The 11540-nt window shown below is 34.0% G+C and overlaps 2 protein-coding genes across 3 annotated transcripts; one reads left to right on the forward strand and one right to left on the reverse strand.

Annotated features, from left to right (window-relative positions):
* The first annotated feature begins 1729 nt into the window (after positions 1-1729).
* LOC105801475 (monothiol glutaredoxin-S6) lies at positions 1730-2484 on the forward strand. The gene has a single exon (XM_012632762.2). It carries the CDS (start codon positions 1884-1886, stop codon positions 2190-2192), a length of 309 nt encoding a protein of 102 aa, XP_012488216.1. The 5' UTR covers positions 1730-1883; the 3' UTR covers positions 2193-2484.
* A 4928-nt stretch (positions 2485-7412) lies between these two features.
* Positions 7413-11222, reverse strand: LOC105803046 (BTB/POZ domain-containing protein At1g03010). 2 transcript variants are annotated; one of them, XM_012634994.2, is made up of 4 exons: positions 10868-11222; positions 9882-9948; positions 8425-9627; positions 7413-8314 (listed from the first exon to the last, which is right to left on the reverse strand). In XM_012634994.2, exons 1-4 carry the CDS (start codon positions 10957-10959, stop codon positions 7775-7777), a joined length of 1902 nt encoding a protein of 633 aa, XP_012490448.1. In that variant the 5' UTR covers positions 10960-11222; the 3' UTR covers positions 7413-7774. The 2 variants fall into 2 exon arrangements, with proteins under 2 accessions (XP_012490448.1, XP_012490449.1); XM_012634995.2 differs by lacking the exon at positions 10868-11222 and adding an exon at positions 10044-10364.
* Between the last annotated feature and the right edge of the window lie 318 nt (positions 11223-11540).

Raw genomic sequence — 11540 nt, forward strand, 5'->3', positions numbered from 1 at the left:
GGATTAAAAGTTCCAGGATATATAATTTCAGAGCATGGATCCCAGTTGTTCTTACCTTAGATAGAGAGGTGATATTCTTTTTAAAAATAATTATAAATATATCATTGTCTATTTTCCGGAATATATTCTGACTCAATAAACTAATACTTAAAAAAAAACTATGCAGAGAGATATAATATAATCCCACACATCAGACAGATGATGATGAGATGAAATCCAATACCCCACTAGTTCTCCCATTAGTTCCTTGAAGATCTCTCCTATGGAAAGTCAGAGGAGTTTTAACAAAAACAAGCACTAATTTATTAATAGACCTGTTAGTGTCAACACATTATTTTAACTTCATATGTAATCTATTTTTTTTTTAAAAGAAGTATTATCTTCATTGATTCTTTACATTCAAATCTTTTGATAACATGGAATTTGGAACAGAAAGAGCAACACACAAAGTGGCATTTATCTATAAGGATTGGGTGGCATTGCTTTAGATTTTTTATAGGCTTATTTTTATCTCCCGATGCCCACGAGATTTCGAACTTTCAATATAATCAAAACTGAAAAAAAAAAAAAGAAGATAAGGAAAGCTAAGTGGAATACTAAATTTGGCATGAGTTCAATAGCAGATAATTGTGGCAAAGATATTTTAAGAATCCTAAGCTGGCGATTAGCCAACCCTTTGCTGTTGATTGATTATATACGCAGGTACTGCAAATAGTATCGTTGTCTGCATGCAATAGTATATAGGCTTTTGGGGGGCACAGATGGGTGTTTTTTCATATAAACGTTGTACTAAAACCGACTTTCGGATGCTGAATTACTAAAGTTAGATCCACACTTTTTTTTTCCATTTTTCAATCCAAATCATATGGCTATTACTGTTATAAGTATATGGGCATATCCAACAGTTTATAGCACTAACAATGGTGTTCCATTTGATAGAATATCTCAGCTTTCTTTCTTTCTTTAATTCCTTTTCCAGGAAAATAATAAATTATATGCAATCAACCAATTAATTAATTAATGATTGTGTTGAGGAGGAGTTAGATAATGCTGTGGGTCCTCAAGGCATCTGATCTTCTTCTTCCTTATTGTACGGACATTACGTTTGGTTTTCTTTTAATCCTTCAATGCTATTAAGGGCAATATGTAGCTTTATAGTTAGCATCTTTCCAATTTCCTATCTCTATGCTTGGCTTTCGGTTAAACTTGTGGGAATCTTGTTATGGGGAAAAAAATTTAAAGTTCCATCCAATTGGATAAACCCAACTTCTTTTTCCACTTCAGCAGAGATGCCACAAAAGATAGATATAATGTATAGATAGTTCTAGGATAGCTGGGAAACTACAATGCACAAAGAAAGAAGGACCAAAAAATTAATTACCTGGATGGAATACATTTAAATTCCTTTTCTGTAACTTTAGTTACCTTAGAACTCAAACTAAATCTTGAAAAGCAATTTGTTTTAGTATGGCACATTAGATTGGTTGTGATTACAAGTTCTTCCATTTTGGAGGGTGTCTCATGGCTCAATCATGCATGGTAACAATGTGGGTTAAGGATAGTGAAGTCATTTATAATGTGTTTATTGTCACATGTTGTGCATTAGCATACTGTTATAATCCAACTTGTTATTAACTCAATTTAACAAGATAGAGATGTCTTTATCAAGTAATCATCAAGGGTAATATAGGAATGATAAAGAATTTTATTTTATTTTATTCCTTTTCTATATTAATATCTCTGTTCAAAGATAGTATAAATAGGTGTTCAGGGTGCCTAGGTTCCTCATGAGACTGAAGCAGATTAAACATTCAAAGTCCCCAAGAAGCTCCACAGCACATTCACACATTTGAAGGTACTTTTTTTTTCTCTGTTGCATAATAATGGAAGCAGTTACAAGGATGGTAGCTGACAGACCAGTGGTGATCTTTAGCCGGACCACATGTTGCATGAGCCATACCATCAAGACACTGATAAGTGGGTTTGGGGCAAATCCAACAGTTTACGAGCTGGACGAAATCCAAGATGGGCAACAAGTTGAAAGGGCACTGCAGCAGATGGGATGCAAGCCCAGTATACCAGCTGTTTTCATAGGGCAGCAACTCATTGGGGGTCCCAATCAAATCATGACCCTCCAAGTGAAGAACCAGCTTGTCCCAATGCTCATGAGAGCTGGTGCCATATGGATTTGACACAGGCATGCCATAGCTTTCTATAAACAAAACTCAAATAAATGATATGGCTTTGTCTGTATTTCCTATTGGTTTCTGTAGTATATACAATGAAAATACTGTCAATGTTTAGATACTTTTTGCAGAGCAACCCTTGTACACCGTTTTTGGGGCTGGCCAGGATTATAGAGTCATAGTATTTTCCTTGGTACTAAATTTAGGAGGAACTTGTATTATAACTTGGTCATGTAATATCATCCCTTGTCTATGTTAAAATAAAGCTATAAAAATATATCTGCTATTGTATGCTGCAGCTAGTGGCTTCAACCTTGGACTTTGAATTACAGTGCTGAGCTCTTTAATTGTGTAGTAATTGGAATTTGACAGATTAACTAAGCAGATCAAGTAATCCACAAAAGAATATATATGTGTATATATATTAATTCAGCAATAAACAACAATTACTGGGGAAGTCGAGAAACAGCAAGGTTTCCTGGGTTTTTTCAAGGCCAGTAACTCAAAAAAGGAATTGTAAAATTACAATGCTGAGAAAGCAAATAAAATGGAGGCTCAAGGGCTGCCGGATCAATCTTGAAGGCCTAAAAGATCAGATCAGGCCATAGCATTAGCAGCTCATTGTGAAGGGTCCTTCCCATTTTAGCTGGAACTGCTAGTGTTTTGTCAGACTTTGTTTTCCCCCTCGAAGCAGGGCGGTCCTTGCCTGTAATAATTTTTTCTCCATATATGCAAGCAGCAAGCCTATACCAACGCCATGCTACAAAACCATAAATTTTATAGAGAACATTGCTTGGTTTTTTGGTCATCATTTACGTAACTCAGAGAATGCCATTGCTAAGTAATTTCCGAGTAGCTGGCCCGCCTAAATCACAGTAGTGAATAGAAGGGGGTATAGATTTTCTTAGTCTTGAGTTAATTGATTCAGGTAAGATTAATAACTACAGCTGTAAAATTAAAATAAGTGATGAGATAAAATGGTCATTTATACCTTGCAATAAAATTTGTCTAGATTAAAACATGCAGTACCAGTGAGGTGTACGTTCTCACTTATAGTGTGCCAAAAGCTGCTGTTGTGAGATCGGAGAAAAATCTCCTTCATAAAATGCCAAAATTCCATAGCACCAGCTGAAGTTAAAGGTGTCAAAGGTTCAATTATTGGATTCAAGTGGTCTATAAATTAAATTCAATGAAGTTCCTTATTTACCGCTGATGACAAAAAAAAGTAATTACAAGTTAAATCCCGATAACAATAAATGAAAAGATGTAAATAGATTAGAGGTCAGTCATTGGACAATTAGAGGCTGATGTTAATGGAACTCTTTTTTTATACTTAAAAAGAAATAGAAAATCCAAACAAAAAAATGCTTCCAAATTAAGCCGTATCTTTAAACGCAAAGCTGTTCGTCAAGATTATTCTCCAATCACAAACCAATGACCTTGTTTGCCTCCTCAGGTTGACACCTATGGGAGTTGATGAATTGAGAACCATAACAATATGGAATATAGGAAGGGAATCGATTGATCTGATAAAAGATGAAAGCAACTTTCAATGTCTTTGAACATCCACCCTAGCTCAGGTGTCTCAACATTAATGGAGCCACTTCAAGGAGATAAAAAGAAGGAATATCTTTTCATATCATACTCAATCTTGTCTAACATTTTTTATTTTACTATAGCCCCTTTGTTTCTGAGAATTTTGGACAAAGAAAGATGAGCCATTTTGTCATATATTTTGATCTATCAATTTTATTTAGTGAATTTGGAGGACAAGGATCTAGCATCAGAGAGCGCCCCCGGCCCCCCACCCAAAGTTTTGCCCTATCTAGTGATTAAACCTGGAACAACTGTTCAGCTACCTAATCTTCATTAACGTAAAGGAAAAGTGCATTTGTTGACCGTTTGAGAGCTATACGGTGGCGTAATATATTTACAATTTATAATCTTTCAAAAACGCCGTCTTTTTTGTTCTATAATTACATTTCTCGATCAGTTCACGAGCCGTATCTTTTGCCTCGCGAATTTTTTCGGCGGATAACTTGTGCTCAGCGATGATTCCCAGGTTGTAATAGCCTTGATTACAGTGTCTATTTCTTGCTCCAATTGCTTGAAAAGATCAAGATGATTCAAAATTTTCAATCTCGGAAACCCTAAAGGGGGGGTAAAGGATAATGCAATGCAAAGGCTGGGTTTTGAAGTACCGGAAGAGCTCCAGGATGGGTTGCGCAATTGAGAAAGAGGTACGCGCATCTTATGCGCACCGGTTCCATCCCAACATTGAAGCGACCATCAATTTCAGCGTGACGTTTGGATGTAAGGTAAATGAAATACAGCGTTTTCTTTTGAGTTAATTCTGACAGAAGTCCCCAAACTTTTTTCTCATTTCAAATTAGTCCTTATATTTCAAAACATTCATTTGCTAACTATGGAGATTATATTAATCAGTACATTTCATTACAAAAATCATTAAATTTCTCATTAAATAATATATCAAATTTTATGTAATACAATTTAAAATGAAAATAAAAAATCAAAATGAACATATTTAATAAAAACTAAAATATTGCCATATTTAAAAAAATAACAATAAACTAAAACTTGAAAAGAAAGTTGTTTATTTTGTTTTTATTTTAAAAAATTATATGACAATATTTTAGTTTTTAAATTTTCATTTTAAATTATGTCATAAAAGATTTAAGGCATCATATAACAATTAAGTAAAGATATGATTCATAGCTAAGTTTAAAGACTAATTTAGAATAGGATAAACTACATCATTAGTCACTCAACTACGAGCAAATTTTGGTTTTGGTCGCTTAATTAAAAAAGTTACAATTTGGTCACTAATTTTTTTTTAAATTGTTTTTTGTCACCCAATTGTTAAGTGACACTTTTTAGTTTGTGTAATAACAATTTCAGTCTTTAGTTTTTATTTTTTTATCAATTTGACCATGATTATATATAAAATGATTAAAAATATTTTTTAATTTAAAAATTCTAAAAATTAAAATTAAAATTGAAGCAATAAAATTTTAAAATAAATAAAGTGAGAGAAAATCATTTTAGCCCTCTAAATTTTCTCTCTATAATATCCAATACTCGTTCTTTTAAAAAAACATATAAAAGTTAAAGAAAATAAGCAAAATTATTGGTTGTTTATTTTTACCTATTTTGTTTCTTTATATAGCTTTTTCATTATAAGAAAAAAATTCAAAATATAAGTTGTTTTTACAATTTAGGTTTTGAAAAATAAATCAAATGAATTGAAATTTTGAATTGAGTTTGGGAAAATATGTGTATATTTTATATTTCCTTGGTTAAAGAAATGGCATCAAAGGCATGGAACTTTACTTGAAGATATACTAATTTGGTTTTGAGAAATAATGAGGAACCATGTAATGATTTAACTTTTATTGATTTTGCTCTATTTTTAATTTGTTATTAGATTCTATTAAATGATAATTTTCTTTATTTCTCATTCGTACTTGTTCTTCGATAACAATATTTTTGAGATTTTAACTTTTAGAATTTTTCTATAGAATTTTTATTTCTTAAATAAGTTTTATATAGAATCAATGTCAAATTGACAAAAATATAAAAGTTGAGGACTTAAATTTGTCATTATACCAACTAAAAAGTGTCACTTAATAGTCAAGTGACCAAAAGCACAATTTCAAAAACTATAGTGATCAAATTCTAACTTTTTAAATTAGAGATTAGTGTAATTTACCCTTTAAAATAAGGATTATAGTTTATGTGGAATTAGCCCTTTTTATATTGGTCGTGTAACTAATTTTTTAAAAAGATGTGCAGTGCAAATGTACAATAACTTATTTATCTATAATATATTTAAATTTTAAATGAATAAATATTACGAATCAATTAGATATGGGAAATGATTAAAATCATATTCTTTTATAAGATAACCATTATTATATGAGAGTTTTTATTTTTATCTTTATTTTATCTTTTATATTAAATTAATAAAATAAATTTACCAACGAATATTGGATACAATAGTAAAACATTTTACATTTTCATTAGAAAATTCAAATTCAAATCTTAACAACGATATTATTGAAAAGGAGTCATTAATTCGGGTTTGTTTAGTATTAATTTTAAAAAGTACTTTTGAGACAAAAATATCTTTAAACAAAAATATTCCTAAACAAGTTACTTTTTGAGAGAAAAATATTTCCCTAAGCTAAAATGTGGCTCAAAAACACTTTCTTCAAAAATTGAAAATTTTAATTTTTCCCCAAAAGTGTTTTTGAAAGTAAAAAGTATAGCACACCTGTTTCTTTTCTAATGCTATTTATTTTTATTTATAACATTTGACATCATACATGCAAAATCAAGGAGTGAGATTGGAATTAGGTATGATATTTTGTTTTCTAATCAAAGTAATTATTTATTAGTATGGTATATAATGAAAAATATGAATTTGGTAATTTGGTATTAAATAGAGTATCCACTTTTTGCCCATCAAATCTATATGAAAACAATTTTTATATTTAAAGTGTTGGTAATATGTTGAATTGTTATCTAGGCTAATACTGATTGCATGATTGGTATCTAGCTCATTATGAAAAATTATAGTACTTGGGAATAGTATATTAGTGATTGCATTGAACCGAAATTATTCATGAAAATCCTTTGGATCATAGACTTTAGATTCGGTCGTGATTCCGTTGGATGGGTTGCCAAGAGTCTATATTTACATTATGTGTTATTGTTACAATGTATTATATTTATCGTATTGTTTTATTAGTGTGATTGATATAGATCTTAATATGTAAGCAAGTCTCAAAACTAAGTCTATATATTCGGGAGACTTGCATAAGTGATTGTACTAAGAGATTTAGGCACTTAATCTATTTTTGCGAGAATATTATTGTACAAGTGTTATTTTGATAGTAAAACCTTGTGGCTTTAGTTGTTGAATTCACAAGAGGTTTTAACGTTAAGAGTATCGGGTGTACAAAGTACAAGGGTAAGTAAGTTCACTTCATATGATTGTTGAAGAGATTAAATATTTCTCACAAAGCTAGTTTCCACAAACATCAGAAATCGAACTACGTAAATAACTCCATATTTTGTATGTTTACTATTTTACATTTGGTGATTGAAGAAGTGCCCACTAACTTAAACACCACTACACCTAAACGAATTGATTCTTATCGTTAGGTGTTTCAATATATGTAACTTTCAGTTTGCTATCAAATATCTAAAAGAAAATTGCTTGTATGAAAAGTAAATGTGTAGATTTACATAAACTCTAATTATTCCAACCTTTACATGTTGCCAAGAAGGTTTTATATAAGTGAAGAAAATTTTGATGGCTTAGTAGCTTGTCTGCCTACTTTCATTCATATACAGGTTATCACAGTCGCACATTTGCCAAATAACTATCACTGACTTAAAAGACACAAATTTAGACTGTGTATGCCTGGCTTTGCCTCCAAACTCTTCTTCAAATGTTAAGGCAATGATTTCAATGAACTGAAGAAAGCAACCCCAGAATCCAACACTCAAATCCCACACTACATACAATTTCGGTTTCAGTGTTTTAGACCTTTTTACAATGGTCATGATACTGAGTAACGCCATCTCCTATGGGACAAGAACCGAGATTCTGAATTTGCTTTACTCCCTGCAGCCTTCATATTGTTGATCCTGAACAAGGAGTTTAGCTTTCTTAGTTTCCTGGTGATTGATTTGAGTAACTTGTTAGTAGGATGGGATCCCACCATCTCTTGTTTCATTGACACATGATCTTTTTCTAGGTCGGTTAGCCTCATTCTCATCCTTGCAACTTCGAGTTTCAGTTCCCGGTTCTCTCTTCTCACTGATGCATAGTTATCTCTGGGTGAGATGGCTCCACTTCCCACGCCACTGCTCGAACGTTGAGGGAACTGACTATTGGTTGCACCGAAGAAAAATGGATTGTGGCCTCCACTCATTGCGTTCCTAAGCCTGATTTGCTCGAAATATAACACTTGGACAGCCATTTGCACCGGTAACCTTTCATTCTGTGCTGCATGGCTACAGGCTTCTTGAGATAGTTTCTGACAGTCTATGGTTTTGCATAGTCTGTAGCGTTCGGTGTCCTTCATGTTTGGATGAACCTGTAAAGGGGAGCAGAAAATGGTTTTAAGAGCCTGCAAATGAAATTTATGAAATGCCTAAAGATAACTTAGCTATGGAACTACTTAATGCTTTCATGTGAGAGCCTCACCTTGAGGAAAACATCGACGGCTCTGTATAATCCATCGCTAACTACGCGAGCATGGTCTGGAAGTAATTCTGTGAGTGCTATAAATTTCAGTGGCGACAAGTTTGTGTCTAGTGCAACTTCAGCAAGGTAAGTGTCTAGTAACTTGGATACTTTGAGGATTGAACTTTGTTTGGGAGACCTTGGGCTGTCAAAATCATATGCCGTATCATTTTCATCTCTCAAAGGATCTTCCTCATCCTCTTCCTCATCCTCATCCAAGTTCAAAAAGATGGAGAAGATCCTTAGGATTGACTCTGTATCATACATGGCTGTATGACTGTTTCTGTGTGAATTAGCTGGTATTAGGATGTCTTCAAGAATTGCTTGGTCTAGTTGCAGACCTATCCGCCTCTCCAAATCAGATTTGCAAGAAGTGGATGCGGATGAGGCTATTGCAGTTTTCAGTAAACTGGAGAGAAATGCCATGGGAACTGGGCTCTTCCTTGATTGAGTTGGCAGTAAGTTAACCATGGCTTCAACGACTACCCTTTGTTTCCTTTGCAGCTCCAAATCGAACATGCTTCCCTTTACCAAGTGAGGGTCCCTGACAGCCAATCCTTGAAGAGAATCATGGGTGTAATTTATCAAAATTTTGCTGATCATATCCTGGTTTAGACCCTTGGACTTCACTGCTAATATAACTCGTTGGAAGAAACTGAGGTTAAGAACTGCCAGAGACTTTCCCCACCAATCAGATGGCGTTTCTGGTGCCACATTCGACATAGCTTTTGATGGAAAGTTGTGATCAAGTTTCAATAAGCCTGAAGTGAGCTGCTCTTTGCATGCGTTGTTCGCGATTGCATTGATGAGCCTGTTAACAAGGTTGATCTCTTCAGATATAGGCAAGAGGCTTTCACAATGGTGAAGAACTGATATCGAGCTTGATATGTTCGGGAGTACCATGTCCTTCATATAAGCTTCTGTACGAGCTTCCAGGTTCTTGTCAGCAAACTCTTCTGTCATTTCCAGGAAATTTGATGCACATCTTAACATTGCAACGTTTGATAACATAATCTCGACATTTATTCCGTAGCAGAACTTCGCAGCTAGCTCAAACGCTTCTGATCCACCCGGAATAGAAGAGAGATTTATGTGTGAAATCTTTGAATCCTTTGTGTCCACCAACAGCTTCTTGATTCTTCCACTCCGAGAAACCAGAGGGAACTGAAAAGAAAATTTTCAACTACATGAGTAAAGCTTCTATTACAATGGTGTAACCAGTTTCTAGGCCACAACAAGGTAAAGATCTTTCAATTTTGTGAATGCATAGTAAAACATTGTTAAATTTTGGACTTTGCACAATCACAAAAAGGATTCCCATGTTTTTGTGGTTCAAAGGAAGCATAATACTATACTTGTAGGCACCATGATAATTAAACATTTGCTGCTAAAAGATGCCAAAACAGATTTCAACATACCTTGTGAAGTGCAAAGCTTGATGCTCCTACCTCAATAGTAAGATCACTGGAAACATCAGAAATAGGCCTACAAGATAAGATAACTAAGATTAAATGATGCTGCATAGAGACTAAAACCTAGGTATAGCAAAGAAAAAAAGAGAGATATGAAGGCATTTCTACATGTTTGTTAGTGCCAATAATTTAGATGTCAAATTGTTGCTTTTGCCATAGACTTCCATTTCCATGCTTAAACCCATAAATCTCCTCTTACTGGTTTAGTCAGTTGTAAGCTCGTTTGATATTCATTGGACATCTCAACCTATCCAAGGTTCAACATGAAGGGCCCAGATGGGAAAACTGACAATAATAAGGTCACATTGCTATTAAAAGGGTAAAAACATTGAAAAGCACACACACTGCTGAACTGGTTTTTGTTTGGAGATGGAAAACTATTAAGCTACTTTACTGAGTTGCATCCATCCATCCATATGGGACCCTTTGATTTTTATTGGATATTTGCTGCAGTAATATGTGAGAAGCAAGAAGGTTTGTCAGGCTGAGTTAACTGTTGTATGACTTTGTGATACAAGTTTGAGGGACTGTTGAAGGGGGAAATCAAGAGGAATTATTGTAGGATAAGAACACATCCCCCCATTCATCCGGCATAATACGGACGACCCTGGTGGGGCTGTTACTTTTTATAGAAGACTTCAAAGCTGAAGATCACATCTCAAAGGGGTTCATCTGTCACATTCGACCCTGACAGCTCTGTAATCCAGGCTTATCAAGCAAGTGGTGCTGTCTAAATTTTAATTTACTAGAGGGACCTCAAATACTAGCATTTATTGACTCCATGTTAGCTACCCAAAGCTCCAAAGCTCAATAAAAAATAGAAATAAACCCTGATTATATATGTTATGTCAGTGTAAAAACCACAGTGCAAAACAGAGCTATACTTTTGGCATACAAAAAGCAGGAAATAAGAAGAAGAAGAAGAAAGTTACCATTCAGTGGCATGCCTGATACTGGAACTTTGACGAAAAGATCTCTTTCCTGACATACTGGGTTTCAGTTCAGCAACAGTAACAACACCCATCTTTCTTACAAACAAACCTGACAAAATCCCAGATTTCAGCCCCACCAAGATGTTCTTTACTCCTCGGAGAATCCCAACTGTTGTTGGTGGAACATTTTTTAGCAGCCCCAAATATCTCTCTCTGTCTCTCTTAGTTCAAATGTTGAAAATAGTTCATGGTTCAGATGCTGACAGGTTGTTTAAGGACACACTAATTTCTCTCACTCTTTCTCCTTGGGATACCAAAGGCAGGAGTGAGGTATAAGTCACACATGAATGAACTCATGCAGGATTAAAGGGTAATGATGACTTTGAAATATATATATATATATATAAGCATACTTTTAATGAGTGCTTATAATAATGTGTGCTTAATCTAAAGTCAAGAATGTGCTCGAGTGAGCTTTGCACTTTTCGGTGAGAGTGGCCTTTTTTGACATGGGTTTTTGTTTAATTGCAGGATTCCTGTTGGGGTTGCAATGCTTTTAGGGGATGTAATCATTGATAGCGAAAGTAAATCCAAAATAAAAAAACCATAGCTTAATTTAACTCCACTACATCACTTAATTACATTATACTTATATTATAGCCTATTTACGCCC

This window comes from Gossypium raimondii, chromosome 11 (assembly GCF_025698545.1).
Source record: "Gossypium raimondii isolate GPD5lz chromosome 11, ASM2569854v1, whole genome shotgun sequence".
Taxonomy (NCBI): domain Eukaryota; kingdom Viridiplantae; phylum Streptophyta; class Magnoliopsida; order Malvales; family Malvaceae; genus Gossypium; species Gossypium raimondii.